Source organism: Micropterus salmoides, unplaced genomic scaffold (genome assembly GCF_014851395.1).
Source record: "Micropterus salmoides isolate LMB-PRFRI ecotype aquatic unplaced genomic scaffold, ASM1485139v1 Ms_hic_scaffold_6, whole genome shotgun sequence".
Classification (NCBI taxonomy): domain Eukaryota; kingdom Metazoa; phylum Chordata; class Actinopteri; order Centrarchiformes; family Centrarchidae; genus Micropterus; species Micropterus salmoides.
The window spans coordinates 16763173-16787350 of NW_024044348.1; the positions used below are offsets into that span (position 1 = coordinate 16763173).

At 39.1% G+C, this 24178-nt stretch overlaps 2 protein-coding genes across 2 annotated transcripts in view; both read left to right on the forward strand.

The window, feature by feature from the left end:
* Positions 1 to 3505, forward strand: part of ankrd11 (ankyrin repeat domain 11) — a 123204-nt gene extending 119699 nt beyond the window's left edge. Inside the window, 1 exon segment of the mRNA XM_038702048.1 lies at positions 1 to 3505. This exon segment is cut by the window's left edge and continues 1050 nt beyond it. The gene's annotated coding sequence lies outside the window, so the exon portion shown is untranslated.
* Positions 3506 to 4798: 1293 nt separating this feature from the next.
* slc22a31 (solute carrier family 22 member 31) lies at positions 4799 to 22432 on the forward strand. Its single transcript, XM_038701505.1, has 9 exons — positions 4799 to 5282; positions 11377 to 11480; positions 12191 to 12345; positions 17548 to 17716; positions 18489 to 18634; positions 20210 to 20318; positions 20465 to 20679; positions 21276 to 21387; positions 21713 to 22432. The coding sequence occupies exons 1-9, from the start codon at positions 4851 to 4853 to the stop codon at positions 22155 to 22157; spliced, it is 1887 nt and encodes a 628-aa protein (XP_038557433.1). The 5' UTR covers positions 4799 to 4850; the 3' UTR covers positions 22158 to 22432.
* The last annotated feature ends 1746 nt before the right edge of the window (positions 22433 to 24178 follow it).

Here is a 24178-nt window from a genome sequence, read left to right on the forward strand (position 1 = left end):
TGAGGACAGACCGGAGTGCTCCTCAGTCACCCTGCTTGCTTCAACACAAACACATCAGACCGCCATGGACTGCAAAAAACACCACAGGACAACCAGAAGAAACAAACGTAACGAATGTTGAGATTCAAATAGACTATTGAGAAATTGTGGTTTGGCGGAAAGAAATATTGTTTTTGTCTATTTCTTTACTTGGGCATTTCATTGTTTCTGAGGAAGTGACTTGAAACACTACAGAGCCAATATTAGTTTAATGGAAAAAAACAAAAGAAAAATGAAAAAAAGTTGTATTCCGTAAATTATGTACAGTTTTTATATTCGTTAACCAATGTATTCTTGCTGCCTTCTAGATAATTTATTTTGCCACACATTACTGCACAGTTGTAAATAACCTATGTACTGTAATATCACTCAGTTAAGTGTAAAGAAAAAACATAAAAGAAATAAAAAGTATCTTTTAATGTACAGTTCACTTTTGGGCAGCACTTTCCCCCCCCCTACCCCCCTTCATATCCATGGGCCAAAATGTGTACACGATTCTGTCAGTATTTGAAAGACTCCAGTGCACAGTCGTATGATCCCATCTCTAGTTTCAGTCCAGGGTTAAGTAAGACAACTCAACCTGGACATGGATCACCACAACTTACAAATAGCTGACAGAGAACACTTCTGGATTTACCTGGCCTCCCACAGGCCAGCCACCATATAGTCCCCTCAGATGTAGCAGAATAGTTAAGGATTTATTTAAAGAATAGACAGAGGATTATTATTCATTGCTTTACTACACAATTATATCTGAACAAATTCGAACCAAGAAAATGCCTTTTTCAGTGAAAAAAAATGTACTCATTGTTGGGCAAAGTCACATAGTTATATATGGGTGGGATGAAAGCTAGAGAGATGTCATTCACAAGCAAAACCATCATGTAAATGTAGAATGGTTTAAATTTAATTTTCAGTGTTTTTAGTTTTTACAAAAATTTGGACTGAAATCATTTCTAATGATCACAAAACATCCTTGTCTAAAACCAAAAGGACACAGGTCTTTCAGCACTTCAGCACATAGTCTGTTCTCCCAGCTTGACTGAAGAGTTGTAACAGCCACTGAGAGGTTTCGTTATATACTGACTCTTAATATTGTTTTGTCAGTCTGTCTGCCCCTTTGTCCAATGTTGGAGAGCAGCTTATTTTCTAGGTGCTGTTCCAACTTAACTCACTGGGTGGTGCCAGAACCTTATTTGGCTCTGCATGGTACCTGTGGCTTTTCACTTGAAGGGGTGTTTTTAAATATATTAAAATTTTATTACAGCCTTTAGGGAGTTCAGTACCCTTTATAGGATTCCAGTAACACACCTAAATCAGTTTGGTAGGCAAAGAAATTATAATGGGCTTAAAACCTTAGCTCCAGTCACATCAGCCTTCTAAATTTTTTATCAACGTTTAATCTTCTTGGGGGGTTGGCTAGAGTTGTCAGGGATTTTAAATGTTAGGTTGCTTCCTCATATTTTGTGTTGGCATTTGCCATAATGGTGTTCTTGTGTCAGGCCCAAGCAGACAGTTACGAGACCTAAATCTTTTCGGAATGAACCAAAAAGCAGACAGATGTTAACAAAACCAGTGGAGGGGAAAGAAATAGCTTATTGCTGAATAGATTTTTTTTTTTTAATCGTCAAATCCCGTTGATTTGTGGTGACTTGTGTTGATTCTCTATTTTTAGTGGGTCTCGGTCTTGAAAAGCTTTCCCGACCTACCACACAGGCGGCCTGGCCCCTCTGTGTTTGAGAGCTGCTCATGTTTCCTGATGGCAATATTATCTGAAACTTTTAAGTTATTTACACACTGTCAGTCAGTATAGCTGTGTATGGTATGTCTAGTCAAGTGCAATGGTTGTTGCTATTACACTGTGCAGACAAGGTGGCTAGATGTAGAGTCCTCTGTATTTTTTGAGAGATACACACATCCTGGTTGGTATACATACATATTTGGATACAAATAGCCAGAAATTTGTTTTTTAAACCCCTGTTTGTCGTTTTATTTTCCTTGTTGGTTTCTTAGACCGTTTTGGGGAGGTGGGTTATGGGTCTCTTTTGTTCACAGATTCCTTGTGTGTCTTTTTTTAGCTCAGCCTATGTAGTTCTGAATGTTGTTGTGTTTATCTTAGGGTTTTTTTTTGTTCCTGTACAAAGCATAAACACCAGTGGCATGTCAATCACGTTGCTTATCGAGCAGAATGTATACCGTTACTATGCCCTGACTGACCACACCCTCTCGCTATTGTTTACATGACATCAAGTGTGTTTCCGTTTCATGCGTCATCTGTTTTAACGGTTTAAGCCCTGCCTTTGTTTTTACTTCTGTAATCAATTTGAACCACAAAGGCTTGAAATGGTGATGGTTGACACAACTGACAGGCGATTTCTCCCCGAGTCCGCGGTACACCGCTGCACAGAGCAATAGCCTAAACACATCCATCCGCGTGGATTCTCTGATGTGAATATTCAACTAACAAAAAGAGCGAATCCTGGATAAATTGAATACAGACACAAACACGCATCAGTCCTCATGCACAGTGGAGCACTTGGCCATGGTGATACAGATGCTAGCCTGACACCACCTCAGTCAGCAACATATTACCTCTACTCTCCTCACATTCACTCATATTTGTTTATTTTAGATTTGTTATTTGTTGTTTTTTCTTACTGGACATAAATATACATAATTGCTATTTTTTCATTCTATAGAATCACGATTTCAAGCCTTTTTTTTCTAGTTTTCATTTGTTGATTATTTTTTGTTTTGTTGATTTTTCTTTTTTTTAATTAAAACCCAGACTGTAGCTATTTCTTTGTTCCTTTTTTAGAGTGGGAAATGACTAATAAAAAGCATGGAGAACTACTCTTTAAATGGTGAGAAATAACCTATTTATTATCTTTTTGTTTTTCTGACACCTGTGGTATGTTTTGAGTTGAAGTTGGTCTCCGCTGTGTAAATTTTCCTCCTTGTAATGCGTGAAAGAGACATACTGTACATAGCTCTGTAAATAAAACCTCCCAGGACGTTTTGCACCCTCCTCTTTGTACTAGTCTGAAAAATTGCGTAGAATGTGGGGTTCTAACAGCAACGAGCTGCGTGCGCTTGCTGCAGGTGATTATGATGTAACAATGTAACATTTTTTTATTTGTACAATGTAGTTTGTGTACATATTGTTGGAGCAGCTAAGAGGGCGGGAATATATGAGGGGGTTGTCGATGCTATTGTCAGTGCTGTAACAGAAATCCAGTACTTTCACCTCTAGCTGTTGTTAATTTCCTGCAAAAAATAAAGAAAAAAAGGCATAAAAAATTAAAAATGTGAAAAACTGAAAATGAGAATGGATGGGGGAAAAAAAGACTAAAACTCAAAAGTAAAAATTCTAAATTGTTATTTTCTACAGTTGCATGTACAGAGAGCGCGAGAACTGCTGTTGTTCCTCAGAGATTATGTTCGTTAATAAAATTTTGAAATATTACCAGCCATTCTGTGGTTCTTGATTTTGATGTTTGTCTGTATTATGATTGTGTGCAACTGTGACATAAAGTTGCCATTGATCATTTCTGATAGACCCAAATATATATATACTCAAACAAAACAAATAGGCTGTATTTGAAAATATAATTTTTAATAATGAATATAAATAATACCATTTATATAAATATAATGACCAACCAAACTCTTATGGTGGTCTTTCTGTAGTCAAAGAGATGCATTTCTATTGATAGCAGGATGAGGTAATGTGTGTGGTGTCAGAAAACAATGTGAGCAAAAGATGTTTCACAATCTGAATATTTGAAAGCCTTCCCTGACATGACTGCCAGATTTGGTTCTTCTGGTAATCTCTTTTTACCAAACCTATTAATGGGTTTGACTGCAATGAACATTATAAACTGCACGATCACTAAGCAGAAAAACCTGTTTGTGTTATGTGTTGTCATTATTCACAACAGTTCCTTGTAACTTTTATTTTACTGTTGTTTACTACAAGTCACCTGCTGAACCAGAGAAAGGACACATTAGTGCAAAGCATTCCTAGAGCCTGAGTTAGACTAGACAGTGTTGCACATGAAGCTCAGTTTAGTCATCACAAGGAGCACTACTTAGCCTGTGTTGTGTAATATCTTCAGTGGCTCTGGTAAAAAGTTTTCCAAAATGTGTTTGAAAAACACTAGATACCCCCTATGACATCATCAGGGTTTTATCATGTTGGCTTGATGCAAAATTTTAAACAGAAAGTGAATTTTCAACTGGAGGTGTGGGGATTGAAACTAGTGGACCCTGGGGGAAAGGGGAGATTTAAAAAATATGCTGTTGAATTGCATTGTGGTCAATGTAGGAAACAGCTTTTTTTTAAAAAGTTGACTCATACTAGAGACTGAAAGTCAGCATATCTCAGCCTCTGCTTTAATTTTTTTTAAATTCTGTATGTCACACGCCCCCCAGCATACAAAATTGGTGAAATATCTGTTTAACAACTGGGACTTTAGACTTGAGTTATAAACAGTTGAAAGTTTAACTTTTCTTTTCTTTTAAATTTTGATGTCAAAATTTTTTTTAATCAATTTTTATCAAACAGTGTTTTTGTGATTCTTGACGTCTCTTATCTTACACTGTATCTTACCCAGAACTCTGCTGACTGTGTTGTCGCGGGTGACTCGGGTGAAATTATTCACTGAAGCAGCCAAGCAGGTGTCTCATAGGTCTGAAGCCACCACAGACCTCCGCCCTCTACTCCTCTGCCTTCCCCGCCTCCTCAGCGCGCGCTATAACCTACCTGCAGCTGCGTCGCACGGCTGTCGAGCGTGCGCACTCACTGCGCCATGGCCACGGAACCATCTGTTACGGAAAACACTCGTCTTCAAATGGATTATGAGACGAAGATTTTCCCTCATACCGGCGGCTATGGACGCTACAATCGAATCGTGGTCGTGTTCAGCTGGTTCCCCAACTTCGCGGTCATGCTGAATCTATTTAGCGACGTTTTTTACACTTCAATCCCGGACTCGTACCACTGCAAACCCGACCCACAGCTTCTGCCCTCAACTTTCCTCCTCAGCAACTTCACCAGACAGGGATACCTCAACCTCACCATCCCCTGGGTGAACGGCTCTGGTCTCAGCCACTGTGAACTTTTTAAGTACCCAGCCAACACATCGGACTTTTCTGAAAAGGTGCCAAGGGAGAGGGTTTCCTGCACCAAAGGGTGGGAGTTCGTCCATGTAGCGGGGCTCCAGAGCAACTTTGTCACTGAGGTAAGAGGCAATTTAGCCTGCAGGTCAACATTCAGGTCTGTATGGGTGTCTGGCTTAACTTTGGATATCTTAAAGGAGTTAGACACAGGGACGAAGTGAAAGACAATTTTTAGTTTATCCACATTTCTAGGTTGGTATAACGCAGAGTACCCACTGCATTGCGTTCAAAAACAGCTTATACCCCATGACTAACTAGAGTTGGTTACTGTCACAAGATCTCTGACACTAGAGAAACTTTTTCCTTGGACTCTTCGCTTTGCTCAATGACACTTTTTGGCTTTGCTTCAAAATGGTGGTGCTGAACTGGATTTGTTCCAGATTCTGCTCAGTAAAAGCAGTTTATCTCTGCTGGCAGCTTGGCTTGTGTGGTCATGAAGATGGCTGTTCACAGCATTCAGTCAATATTTGATCAGGTTGAACAGTTAAAACCTTGTTTTGCTCAGTCTTTTTCACTCTTAACTTATCTGCTGTCTGGTACTTCTCATAGATAAACGGTCAAGCAGGCCGCAGACGTATGACTAATTCTTAGACCTTATACTATACCATTATATATACATCTGTAGTAATGACTATGTGGATGAGCATATGAAAAGACAAAAAGATCTCTTTTTGACGCTTGGTGCATGTGTGATTTCCAAGCTGTATATGTCTCTTATAACAGCACCTGAACACAGATGATAGGTTTCGGTGTGATTGCATCTTGTTGTGCAACTCCAAGTAAAATAAGCAGCAGGAACTTGTTTATCTTTTGGACTTCAGCTATTCAAGGATCCATCCCAGTCTGCAAATATTGATTAAAGAGTAACAACAAATATATTTCCCAGTGTGACAAACGTGCACTCTACAGCTGCGTCCTTGCAGTATTTTGTAACGCATATTAAAACAACATCGGATAATTTAAACAGTCTCTAAACCAAAGTTGTGGGTGTTACAAGCTTCGGTGAAGAGCAGGGGCTGACGAGCAGGACAAAGTCATTATGGGTAATTACCCCTCAACAAGAAGCATTTTTCTCCTGTTCCCCCCTGGCAAACACTGGGAAGTCAGAGGCCTCCATGTTCCTTCCTGAGACCCTGAACACCTCCTTCACCAACAACAACTTCCTCTGTCCATGACGCCATTCGCTGCAACAAAGGAAAACTTTAATAAAGGAAAAATTTAATCGAGTACAATAGTCCTCATCACAATGAAATATACAGGCAGGCCAAAATAACATAAACCCCTTAGAGTACGGTAGTCCTGCAGTGAACTGGTAAAGCTCAGTTTGTTGTTTTTTGGCAGTTACATTTGAACTTTGAATATGCAACAACTAAAGCACAAGAATAGTTGGCGTTATAAGGCCCTAAAGATGGGTCTTGCTTTTTTACCTGACGCCCTGTCACCATCCAACACCCTCATATTGTGCTTATGGTATTTCTAAATTAAGTTGTGTTAAAAATAACCAAGCAGCAAACATGACAGTATGGAATATTCTAGCATAGGGATACTCCATGCAATGCATACCGGTGTTGAGGAGCAATCGGGGTTCGAAGAGGTCTTGTGGCCTTCATAAGGTACTAGAGTTTTGACCTCTTCAGACTTTTTTCCCATGCAGCACAAAGATGTGCTAGAAATCCCTGCTCTGATTTAATAAGTCCAATCTTTCATGTTTGCTTCAGGCTCCTGTTACAAATTAATCTAAGGTCGTTAATCAGTGTTCTGCGTAATGACTCGTGTGTTTTTGATTTACTGTAAAGTAGTCGCTGCATGAATTTCTGGTGTTGCAAACACTGTAAAACTACTGTGTATTATGTGACAAGGACAATGTCTCAAAAATCATGGCATGGGGAAAACAGCCAAGTGCAGCAATGTTCACAAATGGACCATCACCACCTTAGCGTTAGGTAACAGTATGATACCCAAGTTCCAAACATTTTAACATATATTAACAGTTTTTTATACAAACCCCTTTTTAGTAAACAAAGCAAGTCAAACTTCTCATTATTTTAAATATTATATAACATCAGCGGTACAGTTATACCAATAACAAATAATAAGAACAAGTTCAAACCAGAGCAAGAATTTAAGCATTTAATGTTGTATTTTGATACTTGATCATTTTTTTAAATTTGTCCTACAGGCACATTTCCATCAATGCCAAAAATATTTTGAGGTTTGTGTCCCAGCCTTAATTCCACTTAGGTTTTGTGGATGTGCACGCAACTAGTCTTGCAAATTGTATCCCAAAGCAAATACAAACTAGAGCCTCAAACCTGACCGTTCTATTGAAACTGTCAAAGAAAAACATTGTATTAGCATATTAAGATATTCTGCAGGGATGTCGTGTTTTATTCACTCTATATGTGAAGATTTTATATTTTAAGTGTTCACCTTTTATTGAATCCATACAGTAATTAATTTTGATACGTTTGATCTCAAACATTGTAGCCATGTGGATCTGTCAAATGCTCGCTGTCATTATAAACCTCAACTACACACAGAGCACATAGTAGATGAAACAAGGAAAAGGAAGGGAAGGGAGTGGAGAAGAATTTTCTTACAGGCAGCAACTGGTACTAACCAGGCGTAGAGCTGCTGGCACGCTCTTCTTTGAGCACTGCTTTGTTCTAATGTAATAACACTGTCAGCAGACATCTTAACTCAATTTGGAACGACATGATCTACATTCCTGCTTCCTCACAGAAATCTCTGTTTGTTACTTGACTGGTAGCCTGCTATTCTCTGCATGTCAAATTACAATGATGCAGCATACTGGCACAATTTGTTCATATCCTTTTTAAGCTGTTGATTATACAAATCATGTTTTTCAAGAAATTGAGTTATCGACATATGTATAATTTATACACTTCACTCAAATTTGGGGTGTGCTTTACATATACTGCAAATCACATGTACTTTACTGCCATCCATTTTCCCTCCATTTCAGGCAGCCATTGGTTTAAGGGGTGGCAGTCAACTCCAGAGACTTGAAACATTAAATAAGGTCATCCAACCAAAATCAGATGAAAAATTAAATACCTGGAAAAACAATTGTTGTTTTCAAGGAAGCTGTGATATCAGATTTTGAGTGTCACTTGCCGGAAAGCAGTGCATTCTCAGCCATCAAAGCAGCTTTTTTTAATTTTTATTTAAAAAGGCCACTAAATATTCACTGCAATGGCTTATCTATCTCAACCAGGTTTCAGACAAATTCACTGAAACTTATCACTGCCTGAAACCTGAGAAATCTCAAATATTACTCTGTGCTTTATAAAACGATTTGAGGTCCAAGCATATTTGGATGGTTGTTTCTCATTTAATTGATAAGAAGAAAAACTCTTGCTTTCCTATGAAATAGTGGTCGTCGCTATATGCTGATGCTCTGAGGTATGTAAATCTACTTTCAGAAACATTTGATGTAGCTTATGACCTTCAGTGGAGATATATTTCACATGACTACATTTGACTAAATTTGCTTTGTATCATTGAAACGGATTGACTTATCGATTAATGAAGATCAGTGAAGTCTGCAGATGATCCTAACTAAGTTTAGGGATAATTGGTTTCTGATGATAGCAAAAACAGGATTTTGAGAAAATTGAGAATAAAGTCGCACTTAATTGGAGAAGACCAGATGCAGATGGCTTGAGAGATTAAAATGATGAAAGAATTTGGACTCTAGGCCAAGCTGTTTGAGATCATTACAACCCACCTGTCAATTTTATCTCACAGTTTTTGCAGCACATACACAATGGAAAGAAAGAAGGAGAAATAATGAGAACAAAAACAGTGTCAGTGCTGGAGCCCCTAAAAAAACACTATTATAATGATTTAACCTTTTTAATAAGTGAAAGGATGCGCACACAGTCTTGCTGGTTGGTATGCTGATGCTTGCTAACCAACATTTTCATTTACAGTATCTCACAAAAGTTAGTACACCCCTCACATTGTTGTAAATATTTGATTATATATTTTCATGTGACAACACTGAAGAAATGACACTTTGCTGCAATGTAAAGTAGTGAGTGTACAGCTTGTATAACAGTGTAAATTTGTTGTCCCCTCAAAATAACACAACACAATCCATTAATGTCTAAACCGCTGGCAACAAAAGTGAGTACACCGCTAAGTGAAAATGTCCAAATTGAGCCCTAAGTGTCATTATTTTGTGTGGCCACCATTATTTTCCAGCACTGTCTTAACCCTCTTGGGCATGGAGTTCACCAAGCTTCACAGGTTGCCACTGGAGTCCTCCTCCACTCTTCCATGATGACATCACAGAGCTGGGGCCGGTTTCACAAAGATAGACTTTGACTATGGCTTAGATATAGTAGATAGTCTTCAGATAGACCTCTAAATCAGACCGTTGCACATAGCTCTGAAGAATCTCACTATCTTAAGTAGGACTACACTTCTGGGTAAAATAAGACATTGCAACAACAAAAATGGAGGATTGAGTAGGCGAATCAGCCACTCAGTGCAGTTTACCCCAGCGGAAAAAATGTGTTTGCGGAAGCAGTATAATAGTTATAGGGACATTTTACTTGGAAATTTAGCAGAGTGTGGTTAAAAAAATAATAATTAAAAAAAAAAGCTTGATTTTGAAAACAACTACCATTGAACAGAGCGTCAAAGATACAGAAAAGATATATAATATATAAGAGGAAATATCCTAAAACGGGAGGAGGCAGGGCCTATGAGCAAATTTTAAACTAGTCTAACACTTATAGACCAGTCTAAAATAGTGTTGTGAAACCGGCCCTTGGTGGATGTTGATGGAGACCTCGCGCTCCTCCACCTTTCATTTGACGATGCCCCACAGATGCTCAATAAGTGTTCAGTTCTGGAGACATGCTTGGCCAGTCCATCACCTTTACCCTCAGCTTCTTTAGCAAGGTAGTGGTCGTCTTGGAGGTATGTTTTGGTTCGTTATCATGTTGGAATACTGCCCTGCAGCCCAGTGTCTGAAGGGTGGGGATCATGCTCGGTGTCAGTATGCCACAGTACATGTTGCCGTCTGGTTGCCGCCACAAACGCTTGAAATCATCTGAACCAAATAAGTTTATCTTGGTCTCATCAGACCGCAGGACGTGGTTCCAGTAATCCATGTCCTTAGTCTGCTTGTCTTCAGCAAACTGTTTGCGGGCTTTCTTGTGCATCATCTTTATTCTTGTGCTTCCATCTGGGACCACAGCCATGCAGACCAATTTGATGCAGTGTGCAGCATATGATCTGAACACTGACAGACTGGGTCAGCATGGATGGTTCCATGTAGGCCCGAAAATGACGTCAAAACCCTGTGAGATGTAACCATATTGCTTACATTATAAACTCTCAATGAATCTAAAACAACTATTCGGTCATCAGTGACGCTGCGTTGGTGTTTGGCAGGTGAGCCTCGTAGGTGGGCTGAGTAAACGGTGATGATCCGAGTCAGACAAACACACTGAACCAGAAGACTTTTGCTGGTGCAGCTACTAGAATTACGGTGTTTCTGCCATTGCTCTACGTAATTAAACCACGGTTTTGCTTCGCAATCATGTGCAGTAGATGCTGGTGTCAGCAGGAAGTAGCCCTGTAGTAGTATTTTATTGGTTCAAAACTGGCTTCACTGCTCTCCATTCAAAGCAGCGGGTTGGCTTAGTCCAGTGATGTACTGTCTGTGGTGATTACACACCTGTAACACTAACGAGTCACATGACACTGGGGAGGGAAAATGGAAAATTGGGCCCAATTTGGACATTTTCACTTAGCGGTGTACTCACTTTTGTTGCAGCAGTTTTGACATTAATGGCTGTGTGATGTGTTATTTTGAGGGGACAGCAGATTTACACTGTTATACAAGCTGTACACTCGCTACTTTACATTGTAGCAAAGTGTCATTTCTTCAGTGTTGTCACATGAAAAGTTATAATCAAATATTTACAAAAGTGTGAGGGGTGTTCTCACTTTTGTAAGATACTGTAAACCTCATAAAATGTTCTTCAGCAATTTGTCTTTTTTAAACCTAATTAAATTGCAGTGCTCTCTATTCTAAATGCCTTTTTTGTCCAAGTTAATTTTGAGTTTAGTTTTGGTCTGAGAATGTGCCAATGTACTTCTTTGTCTTCCTTGCAGTGGAACCTGGTTTGCAGTGACTACTGGAAAATCCCTTTGCAGCATATCTGCTTCATGACAGGATGGATTCTGGGATACATCTTCCTTGGTACATTGTGTGACTGGTAAGTAATCATTTTTTATATGGAAACCCACAATGGTCAATATTAAGACAATTAAAAAAAGACATGAGGACGTTAATAAACAATAAATTGTGGAAACTTTCAGCCCCCTGCCTCTCTTTAGCTAGCAAACACAACAACTGCTGTCTGTCTGCTTGAGTTAATTAACCAAATAGATGCTGCTGCTGTTCATAAACACAGTAACTCAACCATTGTAGCTTTTAAGTTTCCTGATGCTACCTACCTATCTGTCTAACAAGCTAGGCTAGCTTATGAGCTATTATTAGCATTAGCTAGCTCCTCTTGGCTAAAGTGACCACAGAGAAAGACATCATCTTTAGAATCAAAACACTGCCAAGGTAACTCTAAATTTACCAGCTAGCATTTGCTGCTGCCTTTAACTATCTTCACAACCTAGCTAGTTAGCCAGCTAGGTAGGTAGCATGTGCAGCCTTGTTATGCTAAATAAATAAGCAGGTGTTGTATATGTATGTTACTGGATTTATTTACAGTAGCAGCTAGATATCATAAACTCAGAATTTCATTGTTGTTGCTCTAGCAAACAGGAGCTAACTTGCTAAATCTTGTTGCAGTTGTTCAGATTGCTAGTTTAAGAGGCAGGAGGCATTTTTCCATAATTGTCCATAATTTCACTTACTGTATGTACTTGATTGAAAGATGATAGCAATGTTACTGTGCACGTGTGTTTTTAGGTTGGGTCGTCGGCGCTGTTTCGTCCTCTCCATCAGTCTGTCCAGTCTATTAGGGGTGGCCGTGTGTTTGTCCAACAGTGCGGTGGTGTTTCTGCTGCTGCGCCTCTCTCAGGGCTCCATGCTCGCTGGGGTATTTGTATCCTCGTACATTGCTCGTGAGTATCCTGCACGCGCATTTAAGCATTGTCCCACTTATCCAACAGTTATGTTTCCTGCAGCCTTATTCAGTAAGCGACTTCTCTGGTGGATTTTAAAAATAACAACCTCCGCTTCCTCCCCTACTCACTTCTGTTGTTTATTTTAGAGAACACTTTTGGATCCTGCATTTTGTTGGCTGGCACTGTGTTTATGCAGATGTTTAGTTTTTATATATATATCCCCAAAAAATTACATGAAGTTGCAAAGCAACTTGAGCTAGATGAGAGGCAGATGAGTAAATAAAATAGAGAATAGTGACACAGTTCAAGATATGCTGCTGTTTGTTATTATGTTAAACCCCACATGTTCTTGGCCTCAGTATTAAAGCCTTCTCTCACCAACTGATGGTTGAGTAAATTTGGATTTATCTTGTATTAAGGATTTTCTGCAGCCATTGTTTAGCCAAAATATTGTGATAATATGTATAATTCCTCTTGCAGAATATCTAATGTTATGTAAATGTTACATAATGTTAATGTTGTTAATCGTGGTCTTGTGATTCCCAGGGTAAAATAAAATGCTGGTTGCATACATGTAGGTTCTTGAGTTTGTGTTTGAGCAGACTGCCAGCAGCTGCACAGTCAGTAGTAACAGTTTGTTTGACTGATTTATGCAGTCAAAACAAAGTATTCAGATTGTGAGCTAAACTGAATAAAAATGCCACAATGCAAGCCTTTTGACCCAGCTAACCATCTTATCAGTCAAAGATAAGAAAAGTCCAATTGTGACCTTACAGAAGCAAATAATAAATCCTGCCTATCTTTATACTACCATCTTATCTTTATATGTTTAAGCACAAATCAGACTTTATGCTTTTATATCTGATGGCTGAAAGTCAAGGCAATATAATTACAGTTAAAAGTCAGTTTAATGTATATGCTACAATTATTTACTAGTGAAAGGCAAGGGAATTGTTTTATTGTCTTTCCAGGTGATAGAAGACTGTACAGTATCTTTGTTATACCACCAGTGAGATTAATATCTCCCTCTTACATTTTGTAATAGTTCTTGTTTGTTCTCATGGTAGGATTATCAGGTTTAGCTACAAGATGAAAGATTTATATTCAGTTTAACTGTATTTTACCTTGAAATTGTCCTCAGCATCAGTGGCAAAACCAAACATACTTTTTAATTATGGCATCAAAGATTGAATAGGCACATCTATTAAAAAAGATCTTGTGTGCTCTGTAACCTCTACTTACATGAAATAAAGTTATGTTTTTCTTAACAGTATATTATGTTAAGGGATGTTATAGATCCATTTAACCGCATAATGTTCCGGAGGTTATCTGTAATCACACATCTCCTCCCCACTGGATGTTTTTTGTGAATTTGCAACAAGATCTATATCTGTATCTTTCCTCCATTCAGCTTCTGATAACAAAGAATAATCATTACCTTCATCAGATCACATCCACGAGTCAGATGAATAGCAGTTTATTATATTAAGATACTAGAAACATACAGTGGAAGCACAGAACACATTTAGTTACACATAACTCCCCCTGTTGAATGAATAAACTCTAAAACACACGGTTGTCCAGTCACAAACTTGGTAGAGCTGAAAAGTAGAGCTTTTGGAGATTCATCCTTCTAAGGTATTTGGTTATGGACAGCCCAACCAAATTTAAAATTGGCACAGCAACTACTACTGCTGCTTTGTCTTATTTCTCACTTCTGTTCCAGTGTACCTAACTGCATAAAGCCTGAGACTATTTGTCATCTCTATACTGGCTCCAGACCTTAGAATCAACGCCCACATCTCCGATTTGTACAACAATTTAAAAAATGGCAGTTCGGTCTGATTATCAGACCTCTCAGGACGTTGACTGCATTTAACTGGGACTAAATACTGGAGGCTCCAATACACAGACCTGGAGCCAAAAACTGTACCACTAAGGCATTAGGTTATTCTTTATACAATAAAATAAAAACAAATACTACTGTATTGAATTATTAGACAATTTATAACAGTGGTGTGTCTGTCCAGTGAGCTTTATTAGCACATATTAATATATAGTGAACAGATTTGCTCGCTGGTCACATTGCAGCAGAATTAAGTATCATTTCACAATCATAGAGCTCTTCTCTGATGCAATGCACATAGGAAATGGATGAGATACTCACACCTGCAAAGAAAATACAATGAACACTTGGTGGTTTAGAGTTACAGCAAACACTCCTTGAGCAGCTACTTTATGAGAAATGTAACAGAAGAGCAACTGTCTGTTTCCAGCGCAGCCAATTAGTCATGTCATTTTAATAATTATTCTGTCAGTAGTAATTGGAAACACCATCTGATTGTATGGTGCACATGGCACAAGTAGTTTTACAAAGCAAAATGTAGGTAACACTGGATTACATGCTTAATTGTTTCCTGTGAGTCCTGTGTATGTTTAAAGGCTATTTGAATCCAGTGCAAGAATGGCGGCCCCTGCCACCAACATAGAAAGCCACTATAAACGTACGTAATTACAGAATGTTAATGCATTGAATGGTTAATGCTGAGAAATATACTGTAGTTTTGAGTAGAGTAATGCAAATTGATCTGCTAAAATGAAATATGTGGACATGCCCATCTTTTGCGTGGGTTGTGGGAGAATTTCAGCTGATGATGAACTAAAGTGTGTTGTGCTGAGCTGTGACTGACAACAGGCAGCTGGTTGGTTTCTCTTTACTTCTACCTCTCAGCTGTTCTCCTTTAGGGGATCACTGGTGATCAACCCATCTGTGATGAATCTTTAGTGCCCCTACTTAAGCATGAGTTGATCTATGATGAGATCCCTGTGGCTGGTTGGGAATCCATAATGTATCACATTCAGTGTGTTTTCTTTCTGTAACTGTCTTATACAAGAGCATAGGTATGTAATTCACATTAGCGTTTGTAGAAACGGTACACAATACTGCATGAGAGGATGTGGTACTAGGTAGTGCAGTGTTAAAGTGGTCTCATCTGGTATACACATACACTTTTTGCTGTTTTTGACATACGTACGTACTCCCACATTCCTGTGAGGTCAGGGCCAGATTGAGTCCAGATTTATTTGTTTAAGGTGACGCTGATGGGCGGGATGAGGGCCTGAGAGAAATGGTTCTCAGTGATGTCCTGCCAGCGCTGCTCCTCCACACAAAGGAGAAACACAAGCAGGACAGAGCCGAAGGCCAGGAAGTGAGCAGGAACTCAGCATCTCCCCCCACCTCGAAAGGGAGGTAGTAGAAAGTGAACCAGAGCTCTGGGAGGAAGGGGGTGAAAGTTCAGCAGAAACTCACACAGCTTGACAGACTCCCAAACATGTTTACATCCATTCTTTATCTCCTAGCAGCTTTATCTAGCTTGTTGAGCTTTGCATTCTTTTTTTTTTTAATTTTATTTTGTTTGCTTTATACTAGCAAACACACTGCAAGGAGGTTGTAGCAAAAAGAAAGGGAGGATGGATTTCACATTATAGGACATTTAATTGTTGAGTTTTTGCAAGACTCCTGTTTGGGGACCCTAGGTCTGAGCGCCAATGGGTAGAAATAAGGGTCCCCAACGTGAGACGTAACTTCCTTAGCAAGCGAATAGGCTACTACTTTTTTGGTTAATGTAACTCTTTCGCTCAGAATGAGAAGGTAACAGTTACATGTTATGTGTAAAAATCAGCTATAAGAAATGTTCTGGCATTACAGGGCACATAACTTTATCTTCAGTCTGTTATAAAGATGTTTGTAACTAACATTTGTAACAGCATTTTAACATTAGCAAGGTGTGGAAAAGTGAGGATCCAACTTAATGCGAAGATTGCACGTTCAACAGCTTGTCAATTAAGTAATTACAATGTTATGTTTTTATCGTGAGCAGGAAAGAGTTAAAATAAAATACTGGAAAATGTGATTTTCTATCTTATGGATCCATTTTGAAACAGTATGAGTTTAAGCACATGGAATTCACTGAAATCAAGCGCTTGGGTTATGTTTTTAGTTTTATTCCAGAGGATGTATTACCCCCTTAACGCAGATTGTCGCAAATTCACATCACACTGCTTCCATTCAAGACTGCTGCTGCTCGGATGTATTCCCCCAATGCTAGTTTATGCATATTCAATACGTACCTGGGAACCTTTTGCAAGTACGGATTTCTTGTTTTGCCTTTTTTCGCTAATTTGCATAATTATTACATCATAGGGGGGTGGTGATGGGGCAGTGGATAAGAAGCATGCCGTTGGTGTGAGAGACCCGGGTTCAACTCACCAATGTGACACGTCCGCCAACATGTCCCTGAGCAAGACACTTAACCTCTAGTTGCTCCAGAGTCGTGCGACCATAAATAGCAATTGTATGTCGCTTTGGATAAAAGCGTCAGCTAAATGAATGAAATGTAAATGTACCTGAATTTTTATCTATCCTTTGTTCTATAGACGATAACAATCTCCACTTAATTTGGCATCAGCTTGAAAGCAAATGAAAATTAAAATAATATATTTTCCTATATAATTGCTAATAAATTCAGGCTTCAAGGGGTTAAAATCTGGTTCACATTGTTTTGTAAGGCTAGCGTGAATGTCAGAGTTACAATTTGAAATATGGGAGTTTATTGTAGCTGAGGTTTGGTAAAAAGTTGGCACTTGGGAACTGGGTAAAATACATGAATTTAATATATTTGCTTATTGTAATTATCCCAAGAGGTTGGTTTTCCACACAATAATGCCATTCATTTGAAAATGAGAAAAAGGATCTTGAATGCCTTTTTTTGTTATTTCTTATTATCTACTTATGATGTTAGATATATGTTTAATCTTGTTGTTACTGTTTGTTTCCAAATAATTAAAAAGAGAGTACTAGTACAGACACTTCTACAGTAGTTCTTGAATTGGACTGTTCTGTCCTCCTGGGGGGAGAAAAAAAATCAAAATAACAGTTGGCAGATTGTTGTGTAGGCGGGTGGGATGTAAATCACAAAATGTCATAATATGAAAAAAGCAGATGCCTTTATTAGTGTTACCAACCATACACATAACCTGTGTTTACTTGAAGGTTGAATCCATCCAATAAAAACACATACAGCCTGTAGCCTCATGTGCTAAGGAATCCATGTCCTGACAGGCAATGGATTGGTTTTGGACAGATGTGTTAGTTGTGCTTCAGCTGTGATTTGATCTCTATCTTTCATCTCCCCTCAGGGTTGGAGCTGTGTGACCCTTCCCATCGTCTCATGGTTGCCATGGTCAGCGGCTTCTTCGGCGTGTTCGCAGAGCTGCTGTTGCCAGGCATCGCTGTTCTGTGCCGCGACTGGCCCGTACTACAGGCTGTGGCCACTTTGCCTCTGCTCCTGCTGCTCTCCTATTGGTGGTGAGTCAGGTGATAATATGTGGGGTGCATTGGAAGCGTTAAGGGCAGTTTATCATTTCACAGTGGGTGCTCATTATACCAGTCTCCAGTTTTGACAGTTTGATATGTTTGATCTTTTAGGAGTTGCTCTTGTGTAAAGCTCACACCTTCTAACAGCTTCACCTGAAATTACGTGTAGCCACATGTTAGAATAAATTAAATCCGCCACTCAGAGTTGGTTTAGTTGCTTGTTCAGGAAGTCTCTTTGAGACCGAGGTTGCTTTTACAAGAGAGACCTGAGGACAACTTACAAATATAAAACATCACAACAAGAAAATTCAGCCACACAAAGCATTTATCACACACACAACGTTCACAAGTATTACATATCAGCAAGTACAGCCATAAAAGTCCTCAGAATGAGTGTCTTTAACTTCAGTCTGCTTCCCTTAGTAAGGTGTCTTGAGTTTGTAAGAGGAACTTATCAAGCTTACAAATACTGTGCTCTGTAGTCATGGGTATTGGCTCTGAACTCAACTAAGGATGTAAAATATCCGGGCAACTTACAAGACTATGAATGAAACCACAGGTATGCCATGCCTTCTAAATGTCAGTGATAAAGCGATATGACAGTGACAACCTTTTATATATTCTTGTCTTCTCTTCCTTGTATCAGGAACAAAACACGCATTTTGTGCATGTCTTTATCTTTTCACCATCTGTGTTGATGATACAGAGAATGTTTGGGCTCTGTGTCTCTCTGAGGTATGATAACGCAGTTGGTTTTCCTCAGCTGTGCATCAGTGTTTCCTGAGTCCCCTCGCTGGCTGCTGGCCACAGCTCAGATCTCTCAGGTGAAGAGGAGCCTCCAGGAATTCTCCACCAGGAACGGTGTTTGTCTGCGAGAAGAAATCTACCCCGCTGAAACCCTGCTGTCAGGTATACACACACGCGCACTCACACAAAAGCTTGTGTATGCACACACTGACAAAAACTGGTTTCAAGGTGGGGGTTTTTTAATGGGAAAAGTTTAAAACAATTCTAAACTGTTCCAAAAAAAGACACAAGGCTCTCATCCTACATTTACAGTGAACTCAAAGCATGATGGGCCCTGTCATATTTTGGATTTGATCAACATGAAATCCCTGTTTTTCTTTTCTATCAAAATTCCATCCATCCTGTACTTTACATGTTGTTTTGTCAGAGTAACTTAAATACCCATATCCTTGCTATCATTAGACCACTTGTTAGTTTATTGTTCCCACATAAATCCACAAAGTCAAAAAACATAAAAGCAGAAAATCCTAACAAAAAAACTATGACCAATAAATTAGTGGCATTGTTGCTAGGAAAATTAAAAACTTAATCGATTTATCAAAATAGTTGCGGATTCATTTTCTGACTAATCAATTTATTGTTTCAGCTCTAATCTAAGTCGTTCTTGTTTGCTCGACAAGTTTCGCCCTGTGCAAACCACTGTCCTAGGTTGTGCCTTGACAAACCTCTAAACTTGACTGCTGTAATGATTTTCAAATTCATCTGTTGTGGAGATTATAACATTTCTTGCTCTGTTTTAAGTGAATGCAGAAATGACCTGAGCCTGAAATGACATTAGAGCATGTTAGTTCTGCTGAATGCATGTTTCTTTCAAGTTTAAGCAATTCCCAATTCTGTATTGTACAGTGATTCAAGAGAAAAGGTTGGGGTTGCATACATCTCATTTCTGTGTATATACTGCAGCGTAACCCTCTTTCTGTAAATTTTTTATTATTTATTATTGTACAGTACAGTTTCAATACATTTTTACGTTAACATGTCAGTGCTAGAAAACTTGACATGTAAGTAGTTTAAAGACTGAAAAAGATGTGTTTTGCTGTCCTCTCCCAACATCACTGATAAGTGTGGTTGGGCCTGGTCAGAAATGTGCTCTGTTGAACCTGTAACCACACCCAACAGTGATCATACTGTGTCCTGGAGTATACCTGCACAGCAAGGGGAAAAGTCAAACCACTCATGGTCATCAAAAACAAGATTTTCAGGGGGTGTTAAGTTACTCTTTAGGGGCTATGTGTAATTTTTCAATGAAATGACTTATTAATAAATCACTTTTACTTCCTTGTCAGCGGACTGTAACCTCACTTAGAAACGAACCACACGCCTGTTTTCTCTGTTACTGTTGAGAACACGTACAAGTACACACCTGGTTGCAATCTAAAAAACTGCACCTCTAGTGGCTGCTGAAAACTACATATTACACCTTAAAGAGATTGTAGGATGAGTTGAAAAGACATATTGCGTTAATGGGGCTATTACATGATGTCTCCTTTAATTTGGGCTTTTGGAGTTGTGATGTGTTGCTTGAGCTCATTGATTCATTACAATTGTAATATTGCAGCCATTAGTAGGATTTGTAACAAATTTGAACCCTTCATTAAACCCTGCTCAGTTATACATAGCCCAAAAACCTTTGCATCTTCAGGGATACGTTGAATTCTTTAGTTTTTCTGTTTACAGAGATAGATTCAGCATACGGAGAAGACTGGCAGCCAAGGTATTTGTCAGTTCTGGAGCTGCGTAGGACTCGTGTTATCTGGAAGAACTGCCTCATCCTCAGCTTCACGCTGTGAGTTTTTATTCTGTGTGAAAAGGGATGTCAATTGCACTTCATTGATTTAACCCCTGAAGTCTCTGTTTCATAATAAAAGTGACAAGCAGTGTGTTTTGGTATTATAGATGTGTATGGTCTTAACTCTCATGTCCCTCCTCCAGGTTCATTGGAACAGGCATCCAGTACTGTTTCACCAGAAACCTGCATAGTTATTCCACCAACTTCTACTTTAGCTACTTTCTCCGAGTGATAACTGGAGCATTGGCGTGCATCTTCATCTGCTTGACTGTCGATCACTTTGGTCGGCGTGGTATGCTTCTGCTCTCTGCCATCATCACTGGACTGTCATCGCTGCTGCTGCTGGCCCTCACTCAGTGTACGTTACATCCACGTATTTTGTTTACAATATTATTTTACTTTGATAACCTTTGGGCGTCAAACTTAATCCTCTATCAACCTCTGCCATTTTCTGTTATGGCTTCTGCCAATGATGAGCCATTTTTGTTGTTTTAACTACCTCCAAACAGTGGAAGTGGTTAAAAGAAATTACATCTTTATGTTAAGACTTCTTTTTGACAGGTGACATACATTTTCCATTGTCTAACATGTTAATTGGAAAGTGACAGTGAAAACCAGTACAGTAAGTTCATTGATTTAACTTGAACTAATGAGTGCGTTTCCAGATAGATAGATAGATATCTGATTATTTCAAAGTTAATTGGATCACTAATGTAATTGTGTTCCTTGAAGTGGAACCAGAAATGAGCGAAATGACGATGGAGAAGTTCCACAATCAACTCAACAACATATTTTGTAGTAGAAAGCAAAAAATAATTAGATAAAAACAGATTTTTTTGATTTCATACTCTGACAAATGTCTCACACCAGAAAATGTTGATTCTCTCTGCTGTAAATGGTACTGCGGTTAGATTAAGATTAAGAAGTTAGTCTGTTGTTCTTTTTATGTGTCAGACCTACATGGTGGCCTGGTGTTGGTACTCTCTGTCGTGGGTCTGCTGTTCTCTCAGGCTCTCGCCATGCTCAGCATGTTCTTTGCCTGTGAGGTGATGCCCACTGTGGTCCGGTAAGTGTCTGTCGTCTTGACGAAAGTGACGAGGCTGTCGATATATTTTTCTTGTTGTCAACAAATCCCATAAAGAGACCAAAAATGATATAGCATGTTTTGAATGTGTATTAATCCCCTTGTAAAAATAATCATGTTCACTACTGTTTGAGTAACATTTAATAAAATTTACAGTGCCTAGCCTTTAAAAATAAAACTATTTTCAAAGATTTATGTGTTCTGGAGGAACAAATAGGCTTGAGAGGGTAGGGAAATTGAAAAGTATAGAGATACAGAAAATGATTTTTGTTCTCTTTTTCCTGCCACTCTTTCCTCTCTCTATCAGAGGTGGTTGTCTTGGCCTGGTGCTGGCAACGGGTTGTGTTGGCATGGCCGCCTCCTCCCTAATGGAGCTACAGAATAACGGCGGCTACTTCCTCCACCATGTCATCTTCGCTTCCTTTGCCGTCCTTTCCGTTCTCTGCATAATGCTCCTACCTGAAAGCAAACGCAAGACACTCCCAGACTCCCTGAAGGAGGGCGAGAGCCAGCGCCGGCCTCCACTCTTCCTGGCACGGCCCAACAGGGACAGCCTGCCGTTACTGTGCACCCGGCCCCCTTTGTCGGAGTACAACCCTGATAACTATTCCCGCTTGGTCTCTGCCACCAGGAGGATGTTAATTACGGATAATTTGCCTTACAGGATCACTGCGCCAAGTCATGCCCCTCTGCTGTCGGACAGTCCAGCACAGGGACAAGAGAATGGGACACTGACAGAGGATATATCTTAACCTAACAGACCCTTCTCATCCCCATCCCCATCTCCATTATTATCTGAGTCACTGACAGGTCATAACTCAACTAAAGAACCGACTCGGTTTGGATGCAGTGCACTTTAGAGTGATGGCTCAAAATTTGTCAATTTCCAGCATTATATCAGTCTGTTCCTGTTTTTTACACTTGAAGCCGTTACTATGTGTGGTTGCTTTTTCTCATGGATTCAGGTGATGCACTGAAAAACAATGGCCATCTTTTGCTAAAGTGTTATCCAAACCTTTTTTTTTTTCTAAAATGGAGTGCAGTCAAGGTCATGCTGCTCCTCTGTGTGGACGCATTCAGTCCAAATTGTGATACACCAGTTTCACAAGAGGAGCTCACTCAACCGTGCAGCTGCTGTGGATCATGTGAGCAGCAGCCCTTTTGTCCATTTATTAGTAACCCATGTAATTTTCATTAGGTCTGTCGTCTGATTACCAGCAGTGCCTCAGAGCTGAGAAGAAGCACCAAGACACACAAGACTGGTTCAAACCATTGTTGTAAAGTCTTGTGTTAACTTGCAAAAGCACACATGAGGGCGCTAAATGATGCACGGTCATTGGATATCACTGGTAGTCCTCTAGCAAACTTGTTAATCCAAATATTTAACTTAAGTATTTGGCCAAATGATGGGCTGTGATATGAGTGGAAAAAATAATACCATATTACCAGCAAGAGGATAGTGAATCTGTCCAATCTATAAACCACTTTATAAGGTTACAAAATTATTTAAAAGGTGCTTTTTTCTTTTTTTTTTCTTCAATGAATTGCAAATGCCTGACCACTGTAGCTGGCAGACACAAGGTTAATCCCTACTCTGTCTTGTAGTGATTATGAATTGTGTCGTTGTTATATTAGTTAAAATTAATATCACTGGTTTCAATGCTTCAGAATTTAACAGGACAGGAAATGAAGAGCATTAGATATTTTTTGACTGCCTGATACAACAGAAATCTTCTTTTTCCTAATTAATTTTAAATGGTAAGGACAATTCTACTTGATAATGCTTTTAAATCTTGTGACACTGTTAAAGAAAGGATACTGAACTATTCAAGGCTGCTGTGTGTGTGTGTGTGTGTGTGTGTGTGTGTGTGTGTGTGTGTGTGTGTGTGTGTGTGTGTGTGTGTGTGTGTGTGTGTGTGTGTGTGTGCGCGTGGGTGTGTATACTAGGAGAAAAACACACCACTTGATCGGCCTTCAGGAGATTTCACTGTATAATAATAGTTTAATGTGCAGGCCGTCAATTTATAATTTTAATTCATTGAGCAAACCAAGGTGCTTTTGTATTGATTGAAGGTCCTGCAGTTGGTCAGAGAAACACGTTAACATTTGTTATGTTGGAACTCTGTTTCCATAGACTTTTTGTTTGCCTATGTGCTTGCGAAATGAAGCCTTAGGAACTAAGAAATATTAACTTGTTCTTTAACTTAACCATCAGGCAATCACTTCATCACAGAGCTAAATCAAAATCTAAAAATGGAGCACTTAATTTGCTAAATATATTAAATCTGCAATTCACCAAAATTGAAGTTAAGAAGCCACAAGGATGTTTTGCATCTGTTGGGCGTTACCCACTCAGAACACTAGATGGTGCGCTACTCTTGAAAATATGGATATGTACTGTTCTATGTCCTGCAAAAATGTCACTATATTGATGTTGAGGAAAATTTTTGTCTGCGCATTTAAATTATACTCATTTGACTCTGTTCATACATCATTATCACACACTTAACATTTGCCTACATCATCCTCTGTCAGTCTTATTGGTGGGATTAAACAGCCAAATGAGTTGAATAACTCAACTTGGTATGACATGATGATCATTGTGCTGCTGTCTTTGTCGTGTAACTGTAACGCTGTTGTAAGGTACTGTTTTCTGGTCATTTTTAGTAAAGTTAACCTGCAGACAATGAGCTGTAAAAACAAAAAAACAATAAACTGAAACTATTCAGTATTTCTGTCAATGCTTAGAGGAATTTGGAAAACATCCAGACAA